General features: G+C 40.3%; 1 protein-coding gene across 1 annotated transcript in view; it reads left to right on the forward strand.

Annotated features, from left to right (window-relative positions):
- ndst3 (N-deacetylase/N-sulfotransferase (heparan glucosaminyl) 3) overlaps nt 1-22500 on the forward strand; it is a 71934-nt gene that overhangs the window by 16485 nt on the left and 32949 nt on the right. The window contains exons 3-5 of the mRNA XM_060892240.1: nt 4688-4775; nt 4883-5037; nt 16014-16199. Of these exons, the coding sequence (XP_060748223.1) occupies nt 4688-4775; nt 4883-5037; nt 16014-16199 (429 nt within the window). The remainder of the gene's footprint in view (nt 1-4687; nt 4776-4882; nt 5038-16013; nt 16200-22500) is intronic.

Raw genomic sequence — 22500 nt, forward strand, 5'->3', positions numbered from 1 at the left:
CGGAGCCGGATCAATAACACACTCCAACACACACTCAACACAATGCTGCTTATCACTTCCCAAAGTTTTTCCTCCTTCCCAACTTTTCCGACACGTCCATGTTTTTTTTCCTGCTTGCTATTCTGGTCCCTTCGTTGTACCCTGTGTGTGTGTGTGTGTGTGTGTGTGTGTGTTATGAGAGAAAAGAGACAGTCTTTGTCAGGGGTTTTGGGGGAAATTTTTGATGTATGTGAAACAAATCTAAAAAAAATCCCAAGGCTCTCCATTCTGCTGATCTGTTTATTTTTTCTGTCACCCGATGCATTTCTCTCTCTCTCTCTCTCTCTCTCTCTCTCTCTCTCTCTCTCTCTCTCTCTCTCTCTCTCTCTTTCTCTGCTGTCATTCACTTTCTGTCATCACACTTCTATTTGTTGTTGTTTTGTTGGGCCCGGTTTTCAATCTGTCTCTCCTACAGGACGAGGAGGAGAAAGAAAGAGAAAAAAAGAAAGGATAAGGGAACAGAGTGTGGAAGGTGTATATAAGGGACAGAACAAGCAAGACATGGGTATATAAGAGAAGCAGGAAGAAAACAGAAATATTCTCTTTCTTTCTTTCTTTCTTTCTTTCTTTTGCTTGGAGTGTGCAATAATGGATATAAGGAAAAGAAAGATAGATGTATGTCAGGGAAGGAACAAGAGAAAGCGAGAGATGTGTATATTAAAGAGAAAGACAGAAAACAAGAATATGCAGTTCATGCGAGAGTGAAAGAAAGGATTAATTAAAAAAGTGAAAGAGGGATGTAAAGAATCCCTGTTTGTCTTTCCTGGTTTTCTTTCTCTATGATCCAGCCTTCTTTTGTTCTTTTTTTTCTTTGTCATATAATTTTCTTTCTTTTCTATCCATTTTTTCATGCTCAGAACAAAATAATGAAAGACAGTATAGAGAGTACAAAAATGGAAAGAAGGCATGGGAAAAAAGAACAAAAACGAAAGAAAGACAAAATAAGGCTTAGAGTGAAAGGTGTACATAAGGGAAAGACCTGAGAAAGGAAGAAAACAGAAAGAGGGATAGAGAGAGAGAGAGAAATTGTAAAAAAAAAAAAAAAAAAAAAGGTAAAGAAACATATTTGAGAGTGAAAAAAGAATGAACAAAAAAGATTGATAATAGCAAAGAGAAAGACGAATATTTCTTTTTTCTTTCTCATCTGTCCTTCCCTGTCTTTCTTTCTTTCTTTCTTTCTTTCTTTCTTTCTTTCTTTCTTTCATCCATCCATCTTTCCATCTATTCACAACACCCCATTTCGTTACTCTCTCTCTCTCTCTCTCTCTCTCTCTCTCTCTCTCTCTCGCTCTCTCTCTCTTGCCTGCAGCCTCTTGTCTTTCACACGGCCCCTCATCCCCTCTCGCCCTCCATCACTCGTTCACTCTGGTCTTTTGTGTCACTGCGTGTCAGTGTGTTCATCAGCACCAGTGTGTTTGTGTATTATTTTTCCCTCCTTCTCTTTCTCTCTGTCTGTTTCTCTCCAGCTCTGCTCCACGCTGCTGTATATCTGCCATATAAATATTCATAAGCGTCTCATAAATATTCATGAAGCCGTAATCCAATCAACAAGCGACTCTGCCAGGATCCCGTCCTGCTCCGTACATCACATTAAATGCCGTTTGTACGAGAGGAGGATCATTTTACATTAATGAGCTCTCAATCAAAAAACACTGGCTTTATTGAGTTACAGTGTAAAACACACTTGTGCGCACACACACACACATACACACACACACACACACATACACACAGACTGATTAGATTAGCGAGCTGGCATGTATTTCATCACTCGAATGTGATTTTAAGTGTCGTTTAGTTACGCGTAAATGGAATTAAGGTCAGAGACATCCTAGGGAATAACAGTCACACTCGGAGAAGAGGATATAATTGAATAAGTTGTGTGTGTGTGTGTGTGTGTGTGCGTGCGGGCACGTGTGTGTGTCAGCACTGAGTGAGAAATGGCTCGGTGACATCGTCCAACTTGGCTAACACATACATTCCTGACAACTGCAATATTACCATAGCACTGCTACAAACTACTGACATGTTACACATCCGCCCACACACACACACACACACACACACACACACACACACACACACACACACACACATAGAAATGTGACAGTCAGGTGAAGAATATCGATCACATGTGCATAGTGTCTAAGGTAGGAAATATACTACCTTGGTACCTGCCAACACCATTATCCACACAACAGAGATTGATCTCTCACACACACTCACACACACACACACACACACACACACACACACACACACACACACACACACAAATGCACACAATGCATGTGAGTCTCTTGTCAGAACAAATTCCACTATAGGTTTCTGGGAATATATTCCAGAATACAAATATTCATTCGGATGGGCTACACATCACTAGCGGTATATCAACATTCATTCAAACCTTCACTGCTACTGTTTTATTCCCGCTGATTTTTTTTTGTTGTTTTTTTTTTTTTTTTTTTATAAACTTTCTTCGTTACCAAATGTTTTCATATTATTGTCTCGATAGAACTCTGAAAGACTTCCTGTTTCTGTTAAAGCAAATTCTTTCAGCTAGCTAGCAGCTAGCTAGCTTTAATAACGTTACCTCAGCTCTTAGCTCTGCTTCTCGTTAGCTCTGTTTCCTCATTGTTTTATTTGCTATGTGGTTTCTGTGTTATCTGCTTTCCTTGCTAGCTGTGAAACATGTTTTCATTGTTGGCTTTACCTGTTCTCTTTGTCAGCCATTTCTCTATACTATATTTTCCTGTCAGTTTTTCATTGTTAGCTATTCTACTTGTTAGCTGTTTTCTTTATCTGTTTTTTTTTCTGTTCATATTGTCCTTGTTAGCTGTTATCTGTTTTTTTTCTGTTTATATTGTCCTTGTTAGCTGTTATCTTTTCCTTGTTAGACATTTTTCCTTCCAGCTTTTCATTCTTAGCTGTACTCTTTGCGCACTCTCTTCCTTGTTAGCCTTTTCCCTTGTTAGCTGTTTTCATTACTAGCTGTTTTTTCCCAACTGGTTTCCTCTTAGTTTTCTCTTTGTATGCTGTCTTCCTTGTTTATTTTGTTCTTGTTAGTTGTAGGATACAAAAATATTTTTCACTTTGTATCCCAAATTTTGAGGAAAACTTTGTTTTTTTTTTTGTTGTTGTTTTTTTTCTTTTCCTTGTTATTCCCTTGGCAAGTGTTCTCTTCTTTGTTTTTCTCTTTTCTTTCCTTAGTTTTCTATGTTAGTTACCAGTTTTTTCTATTTCCTTTTTTAAGCATTGTCACTCTTTATCAATCAGAATATCCTGTTTTTTTAGGCAAAGCTACTTCCAACAAGGGTTATACATCTCTATAGATTCTTTATTTCAACTAGCAGGCTAGTAGGTTGCTAGGCTAACTGGTCTCGTCCTAGGATCCCTGTAAAGTGTTTCTCTTTGTTTGATTGTCTTTCTCTCACCCAAATTCACTGGTGGTTTCTTATTCTCTCTGATATAATCGTTCTTTCTAATAAGCGTCTTGACTTAGCACGCCACAAACGAGGCCAGTACCATTATGAACATATTATTCACTACATTAGTGGATCGAGGCACACCCTATGTATGAGTTAGGCTGTGTAACTGGGTTTTTTTTTAAGCAATTAAATGTGAACAGTCATTTGTTTTATACCTTACATAGCCTAAAGAAGACACAGCAATAAAGGATGTGTTTTTTGTTTTAAACATCCTCAAGGTTTTTCTTTTTTTTTTTTTTTTTTTTTTTTGCGAAACCTAATTTATTTTTACGTCACCGAACGTGTTGCATGTTAATCTTTAGAACTTATTTCACTCTCTCATTCATTTTCTACCGCTTTATCCGAACTACCTCAGGTCACGGGGAGCCTGTGCCTATCTCAGGCGTCATCGGGCATCAAGGCAGGATACACCCTGGACGGAGTGCCAACCCATCACAGGGCACACACACACACTCTCATTCACTCACGCAATCAAGAACTTATTTCATTGTACATTTATTTAGCAATCAAATTCTGATTTGCAATTTAAATGTCCTTTGCTAATGTTTTTGATTTAGCCCTTGTGTCCTCACGACGTTAAACAAAGCGATGCAGCGGCGCTTTAGTTTTTTAATCTATCTAACTCTTTCTTTCTCTCTCTCTGCAAATTCATATTGTGTTCATACACCTAACGTTTGTTCAGTCGATTTTGGTATATTTTCGTTGACTCGCTGACATTGAAAAACGTTAAATACTTGAAGTTATTAAAACATGAATGAAGGCTGGACAGATGTATTGAACACAAACAGATTAAATTAATACTCACAGGTCCGAGCCGATCACCTTGGCATCCAGCTGTCTGCACACTATCTATTGACTTTCTGTAGAAAAAGTGCTCCGTATGAAGAAAACACCTCATGACACAGACACAGTCACCATAGCAATATCGTTACTGCTTCTGCCTTGCAGTGGTACCTGCTAATTTTTCAGTATTTAGCCAGGAATTACTAGCGAAAAATTGACATCAATTCATGATCAGGACGTTATATGAGATCATTGGAGTTATATGACATGTATATTTGAGGTGCTGTTAAACAAATAATTCGACAATTTAACAAAAATAAAACATGGTGATGGTAGAACTTTTTAATTGTCATTCACTTTGTTATTTATTTTCTCAGGCTCTCCTCGAGACGCAGAACACGCTGCGCACACAAATCTCGAACTTTACCTTCAATTTGGGATTCTCGGGCAAGTTTTTCCACACAGGTATGTAACTGAGCGTGTGTGTGTGTGTGTGAAGAGTTGTAAATGATGTAGCTGGTGATGTCACGCTGTAGCCAATCAACTACATAGGTACGTTTGTGCATGTTCAGGCACTCAGGAGGAAAACGACGGCGACGATCTCCTGCTGAAATACGTAAACGAGTTCTGGTGGTTTCCTCACATGTGGAGTCACATGCAGCCTCATCTCTTTCACAACGAGTCGTCGCTCATGGAGCAGATGATCCTCAACAAGGACTTCGCACTGGTGAGAGTAATAAAAATGCAGGTTTACGCTTTTTATGTTTTGAAGAATAGAATTTTAACTCTTTAAAATTTTAGAAAATGATAACAGATTAGTGGAAAAAAAGTGATTAAAAACTTTGAAATAGCTTCAACGCAAGTTAAGTTACGAGTCGCTACTTTCACATCGTAAAATATTAACTTGAAATAACTAGTTTCTTTAAATTTCAATTTTATGAATTAACGTGGAATTTCTTGAAATTATAAGGCAATGTTAAAACACCGAAATATATAGGAACGTATCTTGTAATTAAATTAGCTAACATGTTAAAATAACGAAAAGCAACGATTTAAATAAACTAACTGTGTGTATAATTAAAAGATACCATCGTCCCTGTTCAAGCCTTCACTTCTTGAACCGGCCTGGTATTTTATTTTATTTCATTTATGAAAGAAAAGAAAAAAGCGAACAAATCTAGCAAAGCGAACTGTCTTTAATTATCGTGTCATACAGTTGAGAAACATTCAGAAATCCTTCATCTTTTATGAATAAGCTTATTAAGCGGGTAGTGTTGTATTAAAAAAAGACCTTGAGTCATGGATTGTGTTACCAGAAAAAAGGCTGCTTTTAAAATCTTCCTCGATGTTTTTTTTTTATATCTGTCTCTGAAAGAGGATTTGTAGGGACCACTTTCTTCTCTCAGAAGAACAAAAGCCCTCTTTGTCTGTCTAATAATGCCATGTCAAGGATTTCTAAAGGATATATTCCTTTAGGAAATATTTTTATTTATTTATTTATTTATTTTTAATAAGAAAAGAAAAAAGCTAACAAATCTAGCAAATCAAACTGTCTTTAATTAACATGTCACACAGTGGAGAAACATTCGGAAATCCTCTGTCTTTTATGAATAAGCTTATTAAGTGGGTAGCGTTCCAAACCATTCTTCTGCATCTCTTTAGGGAGCTGCATCCTGCTTCGTTTTTGCGTTGGGTTGTAATTACATTTGCGGAAGGGAACTTGATGGATTTTGTGCTTTTAAAACAATGTAGAATGTCGATCAAGGCACTTATTAAAAAGAAAAGACTGTGAGGTATCAACAGAAAATAATATATATATAAGAATGTGTACAGAAGGTGTGACGCAGTGATGCTGTCAGGTCTACATTTAGATTTCAGAGGGAAAATAGGGGGTGTGTATTTACCAAAATATAACCAAACTATTAGCCTAATTTCATTTAAAGCACCATGCCCCGAAGCAGGCTTCTCCTGATGATGAATGAAAGAACACTTTCAAAAAGTTTTCCATGTTTGTTTCATTAACATTTACTGCATTTGTACTTCAGTCTTCTCTTGGAAGTGATTCTCAATCTTCATACACATGAGGTCATAAGTTTACATCCCTTTGGCTGAATTTGAAAAATGGTAATAATTGAAAAGAAATAAGAGACACTATCTGTATCAGTTAGTATCTTAATAGTAACTGAATTTACACAAGTTAACTTCAAAACTTTACATCCCCTCAATTCTTAACCCAGCATTTGGAGACCGACTTTATGTTTTGGGATTGTTTTAATGAGTTTCTTGTTTGTCCTGAGCAGCAAAACTGCCCAGAGTTATTCAGAGAAATCCTCAGCTCCTGCACAATCTTTGCTTATTTGACCCCCTTCTATGATTTTGAGATCAACTCAAATTTGTAGTTTTATTTAGTAGAACTAAATAAAAAAAAAATCCTATAAATTAATTACATTTTGCAGTTTCAGCAAGTGGGATGTAAACTTAGGACCTCAACAGGCTCTTTAACAACCTTTGGAACCTTGACCACTTGCTTGTGGCAACAAAATAAAGTAGCTAGATTTGTTTGAAGGTTCTGACAATAAGCGATTCATTCAGCATAGACGGACTGTCTGGAGCCGCCAGAAGGATGAAGGCAGTGTCGCTCCTTTTGCAGTCAAGTCCGCTCAATAGTCCACCTTAAAGAAACACCTTAAAGAAGCAAGTCCTCCTTTTCTTTTTGAAGGGCCTTTTGAACAGGAAAGATGCAAGTCCAAGCAAATGAAATGATCAGGTTTGGCAAAGGTACAAAAGAAGTTCATTATTTCGTTCACTTTATCCTGATCAAGGTCTTGCTGGGTCTGGAGTCTATCCTGGGAACTCTGTGCATAATGAATACATCTTGAATAAGACTCCAGACCATGCCAGTGTATACCATGCACACACTCATACACACACATGTACGGGATATTTAGATGCACCGACTGGCATGTCTTTGGGAGGTGAAAGGAAACCTGAGAACTTGGAAGCATGCATAAGGTTATGGGGAGAACATGTAGGAAATCATCTTTGCTTTTTACTCATCAGTGCAGCCAAGCTGTTAAACAGAGTGAAGCCTTGAAGTGAGAGAATACAAAGTAAAGATCTCTGATGAAAGAAATATCCACGATGGTCAAATTCCTTATCAAGGGAAAGATCTAATGGCCAGAAATCTTTTCATGTAGAACATTTACGGTATTTAGCAGAGACCTTTATTCAGAGTGACTTACAATGTCTGAGCAATTGAGTATCAAGGGCCTTGCTCAAGGGGCAAGCACTGGCAGCTTGGTGGACCTGGGATTTGAGCTCATGACCTTCCAATTAGTAGTCTAACGCCTTAACCACTAGGCTAACACATCCCACATAGAACAGTGGGATTCTCCGTTGGTGGCTAAAAGATAATCAACATAAACCGATGAGCCAAAACAGCCTTTAAGGCATGGAGTCAACAAGACCTCTGAAGGTTTGAAGTGGTTTCTGGCACCAAGACTTTACCAGCAGATTCTTTATGTCCTTTAAGTGGATTGTCTTGCGCTAAATTCCTGTCCTCAGACGAGCACCAGAACTAGCGGGGGTCAAGATTTTTGTTTCTTTGAGCCGAGTGTTTTGAAGACATTTACCTCAGAAGACGTGTTGATTCGTTGCGACTCTTCTTGAGGAGAAATATGCCGCGAAGCTCTCCCGCGGAGTGAGGAAGAGGTGGACAGTTGAAGTGTCCAATGGAGTTATGAGATTTGCGCTCAAGCTATTTTCAAGACTTTAGATTGTTTAATAACTTGTAAAAATAACAGACCCACGTGTGACTGACCAATAGCATCGATATGTGAAAAAATATGAAATTGACAAAATTTGGACATACGAGGTTTCCGCCCGACAGCGACGATATATATTTGTTTGCTCAGGTGCTCACCCTAGAGCCTGTCTATAGTTGGACATACTTTCCTTATACGCAATTCTAAAATCCGCTAATTTAGTTTTTCCCCACTTTCGCTCAAGGTTACAGGTTTCTCTCTTGAGGGTGTGAGTATAACTATTATACCACAGTGCAGGTGTTTTGTCTCTAACCTTCTTTATTCGGATTGGGGCAACAGTGTCTAATGTGCTATTGAAGATAGCACATATGCTGTTAGTCATTACATCTAGATCGTTTGTGTTTAAGGGTACAGTGAGAAGTTAAGACAGATCAAGCAGGTTATTTGTGAATCTGTCTTTAGTGGTCAGAATTCAATTCAATTTCACTCTCATCTCTCTCATCTTCTACCGCTTATCCAAACTACCTCGGGTCACGGGGAGCCTGTGCCTATCTCAGGCGTCATCGGGCATCAAGGCAGGATACACCCTGGACGGAGTGCCAACCCATCACAGGGCACACACACACACACTCATTCACTCACACAATCACACACTACGTACAATTTTCCAGAGATGCCAATCAACCTACCATGCATGGCTTTGGACCGGGGGAGGAAACCGGAGTACCCGGAGGAAACCCCCGTGGCACGGGGAGAACATGCAAACTCCACACACACAAGGCGGAGGCGGGAATCGAACCTTGAATTTCATTCATTCATTCATTCATCTTCTACCGCTTATCCGAACTACTTCGGGTCACGGGGAGCCTGTGCCTATCTCAGGCGTCATTGGGCATCAAGGCAGGATACACCCTGGACGGAGTGCCAACCCATCGCAGGACACACACACTCTCATTCACTCACACAATCACACACTACGGACAATTTTCCAGAGATTCCAATCAACCTACCATGCATGTCTTTGGACCGGGGAGGAAACCGGAGTACCCGGAGGAAACCCCCGTGGCACGGGGAGAACATGCAAACTCCACACACACAAGGCGGAGGCGGGAATCGAACCTTGAATTTCAATTCAAGTTTATTTGTATAGCATTTTTTACAATTGACATTGTCTCAAAGCAGCTTTACAGAACATAAACATAGTAAACATTAATAGAATGCAAAATTCGAGATTAATATTAGATGGATTTAGTTCACAATGTGTATGTATTTATCCCCAATGAGCAAGTCTGAGGTGACTCAGGTGACTGTGGGGAGGAAAAACTCCCTTAGATGGTAAGGAAGAAACCTTGAGAGGAACCAGACTCAAAGGGGAACCTCATCCTCATATGGTTGACACTGGAGGGTGTGATTATAAAAAATAGTCATAATAGAGGAATTATGTTTTTAAATCTGTTTTTAAACGCACACAAGAGAGTAATCTAACCACGTGACGCAGCAGACAAGCAGAGGGAGCGCGTGCACTAACTAATAAACCTTAACAGTCGTGACGAAACATGGAAGGCGCTACACCAAAAATAATTAAGTTCGGGTACCGGGATTTTGTGTGAGATGAGAAGAGAAGAACAGCAGAATGCGACCACATCGCTCACAATTGAATGACAAAGTTCTATCAAATGAAATTTTTTGCAAGTGCAATGTAGTGTAAATGTTTGGTCACTGTTTATGTGGAAATGTCAGCTTTTTTGCACTTATAATTGGTCTTCAGTGTTAGGCTTTGAGTGAAAAATGTATGGATCGTTTATGGGGATGCACATATATATAAAAAACATAAATATAAATATAAAAATAAAAACCTCTGAGTTGCAAGCACAGCCATATTCTTGTCTCGCATGCACACGCACACACATTCAATTTAAAGGGACAGTTCACCCAAAAATAAAAAAATTCTTTTTCACCCAAAAATAAAAAAATGTTTCTCACCCTCGTGATGTTACAAACCTGTATAAATTTCTTTGTTTAGATGAACACGGAGGAAGATATTTTGAGGAATGTTTGTAACCAAACCATTCATGAGCCCCATTCACTTCTATAGTATTCTTTTTCCCCACTATCAAGTGAATGGGGCTCATGAATGGTTTGGTTACAAACAGTCCTCAAAATATCTACATGTGTGTTCATCAAAACTAAGACATTTATACAGGTTTGTAACATCATGAAGGTGAGAAAATTATAACAGAATTTTCATTTTTAGGTGAACTATCCCTTTAATATTAATAAATTACACTCACTCCAATCATCATCTCTCTCTCTCTCTCTCTCTCTCTCTCTCTCGCTCTCTCTCTCTCAATAATTTACGTTTTTTGGTTGACGTGATTGATTGTTGTTGTTATTCTGTTGTTAAAAAGGAAGGATCTAATTTAAGGATGTGTTCATGTCCCATTAAAAGGGAATGCCTGTTCAAAAAATGGTCTTCTTTTCCATGGTCTTCTGCCATGTTTGAGGCATATTGAAACTTTTCATGCTTTTATGTTGGCCTTATTTCAGTTACATTTACATCTTATTCTTTGTAGTTTTGATTTTTATTCATTTTTAGATTTTTATTGTATTTACAACTCACCTGTATGTGGACACCTTTTAAAAATAAATGCATATAATCATTTTTGTTGCAAATAAAACTCTCATAGTCCATAAATACTGTAGATTTAACTTTGTTTAATATATACATTTAGTTAAACCATCAAACATCTGTATGACTTGCCAGTGACTTGCTTGACTCAAGCTACGACTTGACTTGACTTGACTTGACATAAAGCAGTGACTTGACTTGACTTGACTTGACTCTCACAAAAATTGACTCGGACTTGCTTGAGACTTGAGACTTACTTGTGACTTGCACATGTGTGACTTACTCCCAGCTCTGCTATTTACTTTTCTGGTATTTGGCAGACTAACTTATCCAGAGTGACTTATTTTTCTCTTTTGAGCAATTGAGCGTTAATGGCCTTGCTCAAGGGCCCAGCAGAGACAGCTTGGTAGTAGTCCACTGAGTTACCACTTCCCTGGTACTTGTCAAAATAACATACACATGAATGCCAGGAAGGGGGCACGGTGGCTTAGTGGTTAGCATATTCGCCTCACACCTCCAGGGTCGGGGTTCGATTCCCGCCTCCGCCTTGTGTGTGGAGTTTGCATGTTCTCCCCATGCCTCGGGGGTTTCCTCTGGGTACTCCGGTTTCCTCCCCCGGTCCAAATGCATGCATGGTAGGTTGATTGGCATCTCTGGAAAATTGTCTGTAGTGCGTGATTGCGTGAGTGAATGAGAGTGTGTGTGTGTGTGTGTGTGCCCTGCGATGGGTTGGCACTCTGTCCAGGGTGTATCCTGCCTTGATGCCCAATGATGCCTGAGATAGGCACAGGCTCCCTGTGACCCGAGGTAGTTCGGATAAACGGTAGAAGATGAATGAATGAATGAATGCCAGGACTTCAGGTTTCCCAGCAGAACATTCCTGGGTTCCTTTCCAGGTGCCTCGGCAACAACATAATCAATGTTTTAATGTTATTTCTGAACGGTGTATATAGTATGACTTGAATTGGAGGAATAACCTCAGGAACATGTTCTGCAGTCCGAGTCATTAGATGCAGCGCGGTTTCTTGATTCCAACTCAAAAGGGTTCCTCAAGGATGGTTAATACTCAAGATAAGAGATTTTCTGAAGGAAAACACTGTCGTATTAAAAAGAAAACAGAAAGAAAGAAAACAGCTTTACCCAGAGGGATAAAACTGAAGAAATGTTTGCAGAGCCAGATTTCTGTCTTAGACTGTACCAAGCCTGGTAATTAAAGGGGGGTCTGAACCAGCAGTCCCCCAGGAGAGGATTTGGCCACTGTTTGGTTTGTTTTAGCAAATGATAGCGCCAATCTGGTCCAGATGGGCCATTTTATTATCCGTTATACCTACAGGGTCTATTTACCAATATTTTCTGATCCATATTGAGATCAATGTAAACCCTCCAACCTCCTCTGGGTGCCAGTTTTTTATTTTTTCCTTTCTTTTTAGAATAACGGTTATATCAAGCCTTGTTAAGTGTCTGTCGCAAGAGTCCGTCCTCGAGGGCCTGAGAAAACATTTTGGCAGATACAGAGGGGGAAAAAAACATTAGCGAATATCTTATAGGTTTCACTCGGAAAGCCGCCTGGGCTTTGGATTTTGTTGTCTTTAAAGCTTTTATTGTTTTTCTTCATTCCTTGGGGCGATGCCTGCATTTAGGAGAGAGAAATGGAGGAGAGACTACATGTTTTTCATATTAAGAGATCTTGCATTCGTCTGGCTAAAGAGTCGCTTAAACCTGCCGCTAATATCTTTAAATGAGGTGAAATTTTAGGGTGTTTTTTTTTTTTTCAGAGAGCAGTTAATTTCTTTGTTTTTGTTTTTCTGCTTAATGGAACATTTTTTAAATATTCACTGAGGTAATTTTCTCATATTTGTTAGATTAAAGAAACCAAACGAAAAAAAAGGGAACTCTTTATCTAGTTGATGAATTTGCTTCTTTCATTTCGAGCGAAATATTTTTAGATCCCTAAAGTGAGCCGAGAGCCAAAATTCCCCAAAACCGGTGTCGTAAACCTTTACGCTAGTTTCATAATCCGTTTAATAATAGAGAACGGAGGGGGCACGGTGGCTTAGTGTTTAGCACGTTCGCCTCACACCTCCAGGGTCGGGGTTCGATTCCCACCTCCGCCTTGTGTGTGTGGAGTTTGCATGTTCTCCCCGTGCCTCAGGGGTTTCCTCCGGGTACTCTGGTTTCCTCCCCCGGGCCAAAGACATGCATGGTAGGTTGATTGGCATCTCTGGAAAATTGTCCGTAGTGTGTGATTGCGTGAGTGAATGATAGTGTGTGTGTGTGTGTGTTCCCTGCGATGGGTTGGCACTCCGTCCAGGGTGTATCCTGCCTTGATGCCCGATGACGCCTGAGATAGGCACAGGCTCCCCGTGACCCGAGGTAGTTCGGATAAGCGGTAGAAGATGAACGAATGAATGAATGAATACAGAACGGTATTGTGTTCTTCAAACCGCATCAGTTACAACCATATCATTTGATCCTGCATCCATTAAGAGTACAGAGCGTGAACCCTTGAACCAGAGTCACCTGACCCTGAGATTTGACAGGAGACACGATCACTTATTATACGTCGTTGTGACACTGTTTCTATTTTCTCCACACGCAAAACGTTCAAATGGACCAGGGTTCAAAGTTCAGTCTCGTTCCCTTAGTTGATGTCTGAGTCAGAGGCTGTTTCTTGTGGCTTTTTTACATAAAGGTTAAGAGATCAGGAGCGAACAAGCACGTCTCACTCTCACACACTCAATCACACACACACACACACACACACACAAAATCACTCCCACTTTTATTAAATGTGGTCCAGTCGCAGTTGGTAAACCATGAAATGTCTCATGCATGCTCAGGTCCTGAACCTTACACTCACTGTTACACACACACACACACACACACACACACACACACATACTGTTTCTGGATCTTGGCTCAGAGGACACATTTCATTTCCTGTGTGATTAAACACCAATATGTCCACTGGGTTCAAACTTAATCATTGCCAGTATTCTTTCTAATGTGTGTGTGTGTGTGTGTGTGGTTGTGTTTGTGTGTGTATATGTGTGTACTCACCCCTATTAAACACCTGCTGTGCTCCCTCTCTGTCCTGTGTAATGCATTTTTTCATTATGTCCTCCTTGTGTGTGTGTGTGTGTGTGTGTGTGTGTGTGTGTGTGGACATCTTCTACTTAACCGAACATCTAAAGTTCTACTTGAGCGAATATACTTTACACTTTGTTCTCTGAAATCTCCCAGAAAAACAAATCCTTCCCTCACACTAATGTTTTATAATGTATGACATCCACACTGAGTGTTATCGGCATGCCAGGACCTTCCTATTGAAGAGAGAGACAACATAAAGCACACAGCGTGTCTCTGTAGCTATAAGAAAGGACATAAAATCTGTAGAATTGATAGGTATGAGACACGAAGGAGACAGATCCATATCTCATACATACACCGTCTGCTTTTATTTCCGTAATATCATCTTCGCTGTAGCGCTGCACCAGGGTTATACGCCGGAGCTGATTTATTTTGTTTAGAGCCAACAAAACCGAGTGACACAGTAACATGATTTTGGGGTATATTCTCGTCTACATCAGGAGTAGTTGAGACATTACGTTGGACCAGGGACTGATGCTGATGCTGAACTTGTTCCATATGTACCATCGTGAACGTAGATGTAGGCGAGATGACACTATTAGTCCGTTCATTCGTTAACCGTTTTTACCAGTATGTGGTACCGACGTGCCAGTATGTTTTACCAACGTGGAATTTAAAATGGACTTTCCAATGATTTTCTGGCTGTGAGTCTGATCTAAAGTAATCAGACTTCAGATTGGATCCAAATCAGACTTTTTTTTTATTTATTTTTTTAGGCATCTCTGTTTTTGAATTGGGGGGGTCACGGTGGCTTAGTGGTTAGCACGTTCGCCTCACACCTCCAGGATTGGGGGTTCGATTCCCGCCTCCGCCTTGTGTGTGTGGAGTTTGCATGTTCTCCCCGTGCCTCGGGGGTTTCCTCCGGGTACTCCGGTTTCCTCCCCCGGTCCAAAGACATGCATGGTAGGTTGATTGGCATCTCTGGAAAATTGTCCGTAGTGTGTGATTGCATGAGTGTATGAGAGTGTGTGTGTGTGTGTGTGCCCTGCGATGGGTTGGCACTCCGTCCAGGGTGTATCCTGCCTTGATGCCCGATGACGCCTGAGATGGGCACAGGCTCCCCGTGACCAGAGGTAGTTCGGATAAGCGGTAGAAAATGAGTGATGAGTGTTTTTGAATTGGATTTCTTCAGGAAGTGGCAACATCCTGAATTATTTCTGAATTAAATTCTGAGCAAAACCTACAATAGATTTAATTGATGCTGCTCTGTCAGCTTATCCTTCATAAGCAAAAGTGATATTTTCAAGTCCCCGTGTCGCAGCTTCTTGACTTGATCGAGTGTCTCATCTAGTTTGAAAGAACGATGTTTGAAAAATGGACTGAAACAAGTGCTTTTCTATAAACAGCGGATGAATAACGCAGCCGTTTTGTTCAAGTTGAACCCGTTTGCAGGGTTTAAGACTGTGAGATGCAGGTACTGTATATACAGTATGTATATATACTGGTACACGTTATATGAACACATTTTGGTACTGTACCAGACACCGATTACATATAGTATTAATACAATAAAGTGTATTTGCTGTCGTCTTATCCATATATCATTGTTTTTGTCTCTTTTGTCTTCAGTTTTATATTTAAGTTAGATTAGACAGCAAAAAGTCAACATTTTCTATCCCTCACTCACTCACTCGCTCATCTTCTACCGCTTATCCGAACTACCTCGGGTCACGGGGAGCCTGTGCCTATCTCAGGCGTCATCGGGCATCAAGGCAGGATACACCCTGGACGGAGTGCCAACCCATCACAGGGCACACACACACACACGCACTCTCATTCACTCACGCAATCACACACTATGGACAATTTTCCAGAGATGCCAATCAACCTACCATGCATGTCTTTGGCCCCGGGGAGGAAACCGGAGTACCCGGAGGAAACCCCCGAGGCACGGGGAGAACATGCAAACTCCACACACACTGTGCCCCCCCATTTTCTCTCCCATGTATTTAAATGTTTGTTTGTGTGTTTTGCTTTGGGATCTTTTTGATCCACCAGCCCAGGTCTCCAGATCTAAAGGACATTTTGTACTTTTGTAATTTTTTTATTTATTTATTTTTGCATTTGTGTAAAAGAGAACGTTCAGGATTTGGACAATAGTTAGCGTTGTTGCATAGAACTGTCTCTAATGTGTGTGTGTGTGTGTGTGTGTGTGTATAGGAGCATGGTATTCCTGTAGACATGGGCTACGCTGTAGCGCCTCATCACTCGGGTGTGTATCCGGTGCACATGCAGCTGTATGAAGCGTGGAAGAGGGCGTGGGGCATCCGAGTGACCAGTACAGAGGAATATCCTCATCTGAAACCTGCACGATACCGAAAGGGCTTCATCCACAACCACATCATGGTGAGCAACACACACCCACACACACACACACACATACACACACACCCACATATATACGTATACACTGACAGGAAAATTCATCCATGTAGAGTCTCACCACTGTTTTGTGTGTGTGTGTGTGTGTGTGTGTGTGTGTGTGTGTGTGTTAAGGCAGCTAATTTATACTTGATGCCTGTTGCTTCTTAACACATTAAAATGTTCAAAGTAACAATAGAATTCACAACTGTGTGTGGGTGCACCAATGCGTGTTTGTGTGCGAGTGTGTGTCCTCTGGGCTATAACATTGGTACCCTCATGAAATATGCAGTGAGACTGGCTCCTAGACACACACACTCACACTCTCTCACACACACACACACACACACACACACACACACACACAGATTTACACACTTACTCATTCAACCAGCATTAATAATCCACTGATAGTCAAAGAAAGACAAAATAAATGGTCCCAGAGTGAATCTAGACACAACACACACAAAGCAAATAAATATTTTGTTCAGACACTCAGCGAGTCTCTAATAAAATAATCCCAAAGTGGATTCAGTTCAGCAAAATCTATTAGTAATACAAACACACACACACACATACACACACACACACACACACAGAATTACACACATACACATTTAAACAGTTAAACAGTATTAAGAATCCTTGTATACTTGAATTAAAGTCTAAATTAAATGTCTCAGAGTGGATGTACACACACACACACACACACACACACACACACACACACACACAGCTTTTTTTTTTTTTTTTTGGAAAATGTTTGAAAACGCCTGTGTTTCCAAACGAAAATACGGTTTTCAGATCTGTCGAGACACAGCGAGGATGTAACTTCAGCAAGACTCAAATAACAGAATCCCAAAGTGGATTCAGTGCACACACACACGCACACACACGCACACACACACACGCGCACACACGCACACACACACACACAAAGATTTAAACGGGACTGACTATAAATAACTGTGTCGGTGTAATCAGTGTTCAACATACTGATTCAGCTGATAAGTTAATGAGCAAAGATGTAATGAGAAATGAACAAATGTCCATCCATGTGATTTACTTTAGCTTATGAAATAATGAAAAATAGTTTTTGCATAGAAATAAGAGAAATAAGAGCAGATGCCATAAAGTGCTTAAAATTTAATCTTTAACCACTAAAATCCTAAAGTCTTAACTCATTTTAGATATATATTAAAAGTTGCCACCAATTGGAACTACAGTCTAAATCAATAGTGTTCGATTTCTAACATTTAATAAATTCCCTAAAAATATAAAGATATATTCAAAACGAGTCAAAACTTTTTAGAAAGTCTACATGAAACTCAATTCTGTCAAAAAAAAAAAAAAAAAAAAAAAAATAAAAAAAAGAAACGGGAACCACGTTCGAGTCACAAAGATACGACGTCTGTGATCGCTGTGCTGCTGAATTCTCTGTTCTGATTGGACGGAAGGTGTTGATTCATTTTCGATCATCAGCGTTCTGTGCAAATCAAACGCAAACCAGCCTCGGGATTAAACCCAGGACATTGGCGTTGTGAGACAGTGACCTGTTTTATTCAGGTTAAAAGGTTAGCGTGTTTGGAAGGAGACTCCAAGTTTAGGGAAAGAAAACGTCTTCAGGACAGAAGAGTTATTGTTCTGTTTGCTAACTTTGAGAGAGATTAAAAATTAAAGAGAGAGAGAGAGAGAGAGAGAGCAAATGAAGATTGCATGCTGGAATATTAGGCATCCAGCATCCATCGAAAGGATGGGCAGAGGAACGAAGATGTTGCCATGGCTTTTCAGAGACCTCAGAGATTTCGTCGCTGCTTGACAAGTTAATTATTCCGCTCGGTCGGTTCTGGTGTAATTTATTATCCTATCAGACGATTTGAAATGCTCCTGTTAACATACACGACTTAACTAGCTAGACTGAAAATAACACTCATGTCTGTTTACCCGAACAGGAAACGATGGGCTTCGGATTTGAGATTTTATAAAAGCAGAAGTTTTTGGTTGTGCTTTAAAAATTTGAAGATTTGTAATTAGAAATTGCTGATTCACTGAAAAAAACAAAACAATGGCTAGTTAAATTTACATCATTGAAACGTCTACGTGGGGGCACGGTGGCTTAGTGGTTAGCACGTTCGCCTCACACCTCCAGGGTTGGGGGTTCGATTCCCACCTCCGCCTTGTGTGTGTGGAGTTTGCATGTTCTCCCCGTGCCTCGGGGGTTTCCTCCGGGTACTCCGGTTTCCTCCCCTGGTCCAAAGACATGCATGGTAGGTTGATTGGCATCTCTGGAAAATTGTCCATAGTGTGTGATTGCGTGAGTGAATGAGAGTGTGTGTGTGTGCCCTGTGATGGGTTGGCACTCCGTCCAGGTGTATCCTGCCTTGATGCCCGATGACGCCTGAGATAGGCACAGGCTCCCCGTGACCCGAGATAGTTCGGATAAGCGGTAGAAAATGAGTGAGTGAGAGAGGACATATATCGAAATATCGTGAATAGTCGAAAGATGGAAAATACTGAAAGCCTAGGAAAAACAGATATGATAATACGTATAATATTCAGACTTAAGACTTAAATACGAATACGACGTCTAAGATAAAGAAGGAGTCGTTCGAGCCGTGTCTCAACTTCAATCTGTTTTTTGTGCCATATCGCCTCAAGAAAGAAGTGATGAGTCTGCCATAGTCAGACAGCAGATATATTTCAACACAACCTGTTATGTCTGCTTCTCGGGTCCGTACAGTATTTTCTATCCCCTCAATTCATTTTGGATTACAGGTTAGCGCTCAGGATGAGACGCTTTTGCTCAGAAATAACCGATTAAATGAATAACAAGGTCATTACATCATCGGAATCTGGTGGTGGGAAATTCCTTACTGTCAATAAATATTGACATAACCTTTGAACTTAAGCTCAAATAATAAAGTCTGAATAAAATGTGTAAATAAGTGTTTACGTGTTTTTTGCAAAGGTGTAAAGTTTTTTTTTTGTTTGTTTGTTTTTGTTTTGTTTTTTTTGCCCTATCTATCCATCTCTTCCTCTTCCTTTCTCTAATTTGCTAATATTATCATTCATATGCTAATATTACCACTCCATCCCACTTAGCATTCAGCAGTCAAGTCTTTCCTCTTTATGAAAATGTCAGTGTTTTTGTTTCTTGTTCATCCCCACGCCGATGATTCACCATGTTTTGTTGAGGCTCAGAGGATCGGGCGAAGCAGATGCACCCCTCTTTTATTAAATGTACCAGAGTGCTCATTTGCATGCGTCAACTTCCTTTTTATTCGCGTTTTCGGAAAAGGACGAACGTCACGAGGAATCGAGTGAATTCTAGTAATTTAGCTGTCGCGTTGCATGCCAAAGACAATGGCACACTGACTTTGATGAGATCTTTGAAAGGAAGAAAAGTGCTGGGAAGAAAAATGAAAGACAAACGCTACAACGCGACGGACTTACTCGATTAAAAACACTTTACAAATTAAATTTCGAGTAAAAAAAAAAATAATTATAATTTTTTTTTCCCCAATAATTCGGCACATTTTGTCGCACGCTAATTATACATCGGACGATTCTATAAGGAATCAGTTTTATAACAGTTAAGGGACTGTCAACACTCTCACTCCTGGGCCCCTGAGCAAGGCCCTTAACCCGCCACTGATCAGTTGTATAAATGAGATAAATGTAGATTGCTCTGTATAAGGGCGTCTGCCAACGGCAAAATATGTTATAGGCGAGTTATAAAGACAAAGGTTGGACATGTAGACAGTCACATATGGAAATTACATTTTTTTTATTTTACTTTTATTTTACTGTTTTTTTAAATAATGACTTAATATATCTACAGCAAGGTTGAGTTTTGTATCAGATTCAACACCTGGTTGCACTTTTGATACCAGCCGTGTTTAGTGGAGACAGTGAAAAGGTTTTTTTTTAGGGGGTTTGGTAGTTTAAGTGGTTAAGGTGTTGGGTTAATAATCAGAAGGTTGTGAGTTCGAATATCAGGTCCACCAAGCTGCCACTGCTGGGCCCCTTAACCCTCAGCTGCTCAGTTGTATAAGATAAGATAAAAATTTAATTCGCTCTGGATAAGGGGGTCTGTCTCATGACGTAAATGTTTTCACTCCCATGTAGTTTACCCTATGGGACATACAGTATGCCACATACTGTATAGGCACAAGTCTAGGAATCATAATCCAAGTTCTTTATCATGGGTCACATGGATTTGAAGAAACGAGGTTTTACCAGGAAGATTCAAAGCTAGAGATTAACCAGAAACAAAGAAAACATAAACATGGTGACAGAACTGACAGAATCGACAGTGATACAGTGTTGTGGCATAACAGGGCACAAGCAAACAAACCAACACAGACCAGGTGAACACCATCAGGTAACAAGACAACAACAGGATGTAATAGAGACTGAATTCACCAGTACATTACATTGCAAAAAGGAGCAAATCATGATGTCTACAAGACCTATAGACAGCATGTTAGCTTTATTACACTATATGGTCAAAGGTATGTGCACCCTTTATGAAAACAAGAACGAATGCATGAACCCAGTCTCAGTTATCCTCAGAAACCAGAAGAATATATGAATGATGTTAAGAGTCAAGTGTTGAATGGATTAGATTTATCGTAATAGTGATCCGGGCCACATTAATCGTATTAGACACATAATTGCCTTTGTTTGTAACCAGTATGAAGATCCTGAAAGATTTGAACAATTGATACACCTAGAGGGGGGCACGGTGGCTTAGTGGTTAGGACGTTCGCCTCACACCGCCAGGGTTGGGGGTTTGATTCCCGCCTCCGCCTTGTGTGTGTGGAGTTTGCATATTCTCCCTGTGCCTCGGGGGTTTCCTCCGGGTACTCCGGTTTCCTCCCCCGGTCCAAAGACATGCATGGTAGGTTGATTGGCATCTCTGGAAAATTGTCCGTAGTGTGTGATTGTGTGAGTGAATGAGAGTGTGTGTGTGTGTGCCCTGTGATGGGTTGGCACTCCGTCCAGGGTGTATCCTGCCTTGATGCCCGATGACGCCTGAGATAGGCACAGGCTCCCCGTGACCCGAGGTTGTTCGGATAAGTGGTAGAAAATGAGTGAGTGAGTGAGTGATACACCTAGAAAAAACGTGTGCTTGTACTGGTGTACCTCTGGGGCACTAGAAGTTCAGCAAACAGGATTTTGTTGCGAGCAACTGGAAGGTTCCACGCTCAAATCCCAGATCTCCCCCCAAGAACCGCTGTTGGACCGTTTAATAAAAAATAAAAATCGATTTATTTTTCTCACATAAAGCACAAGCAAGGGAAATGTGCCTTTGAAGGTACAACCGGAGTTTATACTGTCAAATTGTGTTAAAATCTAAACGGACTTTCACTTCATTCAGTGGAGACTGCTTTAAAAAAAACTTCTCCGTGTTAATCATTAGATGTTTTTCTTATAAAATAAGAGCTGTCTTTGTTTTGTTTATTATTAGCCTTCGATTATGTGCCACATCCACCAGTCTAAGTTGTTACCATAGAAACAATAAGGTATTAAACTAAATATGTGATTGATTTTTTTTTTAGCCGTTAATATGAGAGCCGCTCTTATAGACAACGAAGCGAAACCTTCTGACCAATCAGAGTCGAGAATTCGAGAGCACTACAATATATTTAGCAAACGATCTCAACCTCTGAGCTCTGCACTTCTCTCGAATTCACTCCATCGACCGATTTGAATAAAAGCATGTGTAACGTTAGACGGCTGACGCTGATGAGTCCTTCGACCCCATCTCCATCTACAGTGAATTCGCTACACTTGAAGAGCACCGTCTGTGTTATCAGGAGCTGTTTTTGTTCTTAATCCCAGTCCAGTTGAGAACAGCAAACAGTGATGTGGCACTTTTCTCTGGGGCACATGGCGCGGAACTGTGATAGGAACCATTTTTCATCTCTTTTGCAAGATGAAGAGAGATGGAGAGGGAGAGAGGGAGGAGGGAGGGTTGGTGGAACAGGTAAACTCAAGGCTGTAAATTTGCCCGTATGACAGTGGGTTGCTGGATTTACTGTGGTGGCGCCGGAATTGAATTTTGGTAGGTGGCGCAGATTAAAATATTAAATCAAGGCCATCTGTCCGATCTGATCCACGTCTTTTTGCAACTGTTCATAATTCTGGCTGTGTCACTGTAGAACAGGGTGTGTGTGTGTGTGTGCTGGTCTTTTTTTTCTGTGCATGTATGTGTGTGTGTGTGTGTGTGTGTGAGAGAGAGAGAGAGAGAGAGAGAGAGAATGTCTAAAGACGTCTCAAA

Source organism: Tachysurus vachellii, chromosome 2, assembly GCF_030014155.1.
Source record: "Tachysurus vachellii isolate PV-2020 chromosome 2, HZAU_Pvac_v1, whole genome shotgun sequence".
NCBI classification, from domain to species: domain Eukaryota; kingdom Metazoa; phylum Chordata; class Actinopteri; order Siluriformes; family Bagridae; genus Tachysurus; species Tachysurus vachellii.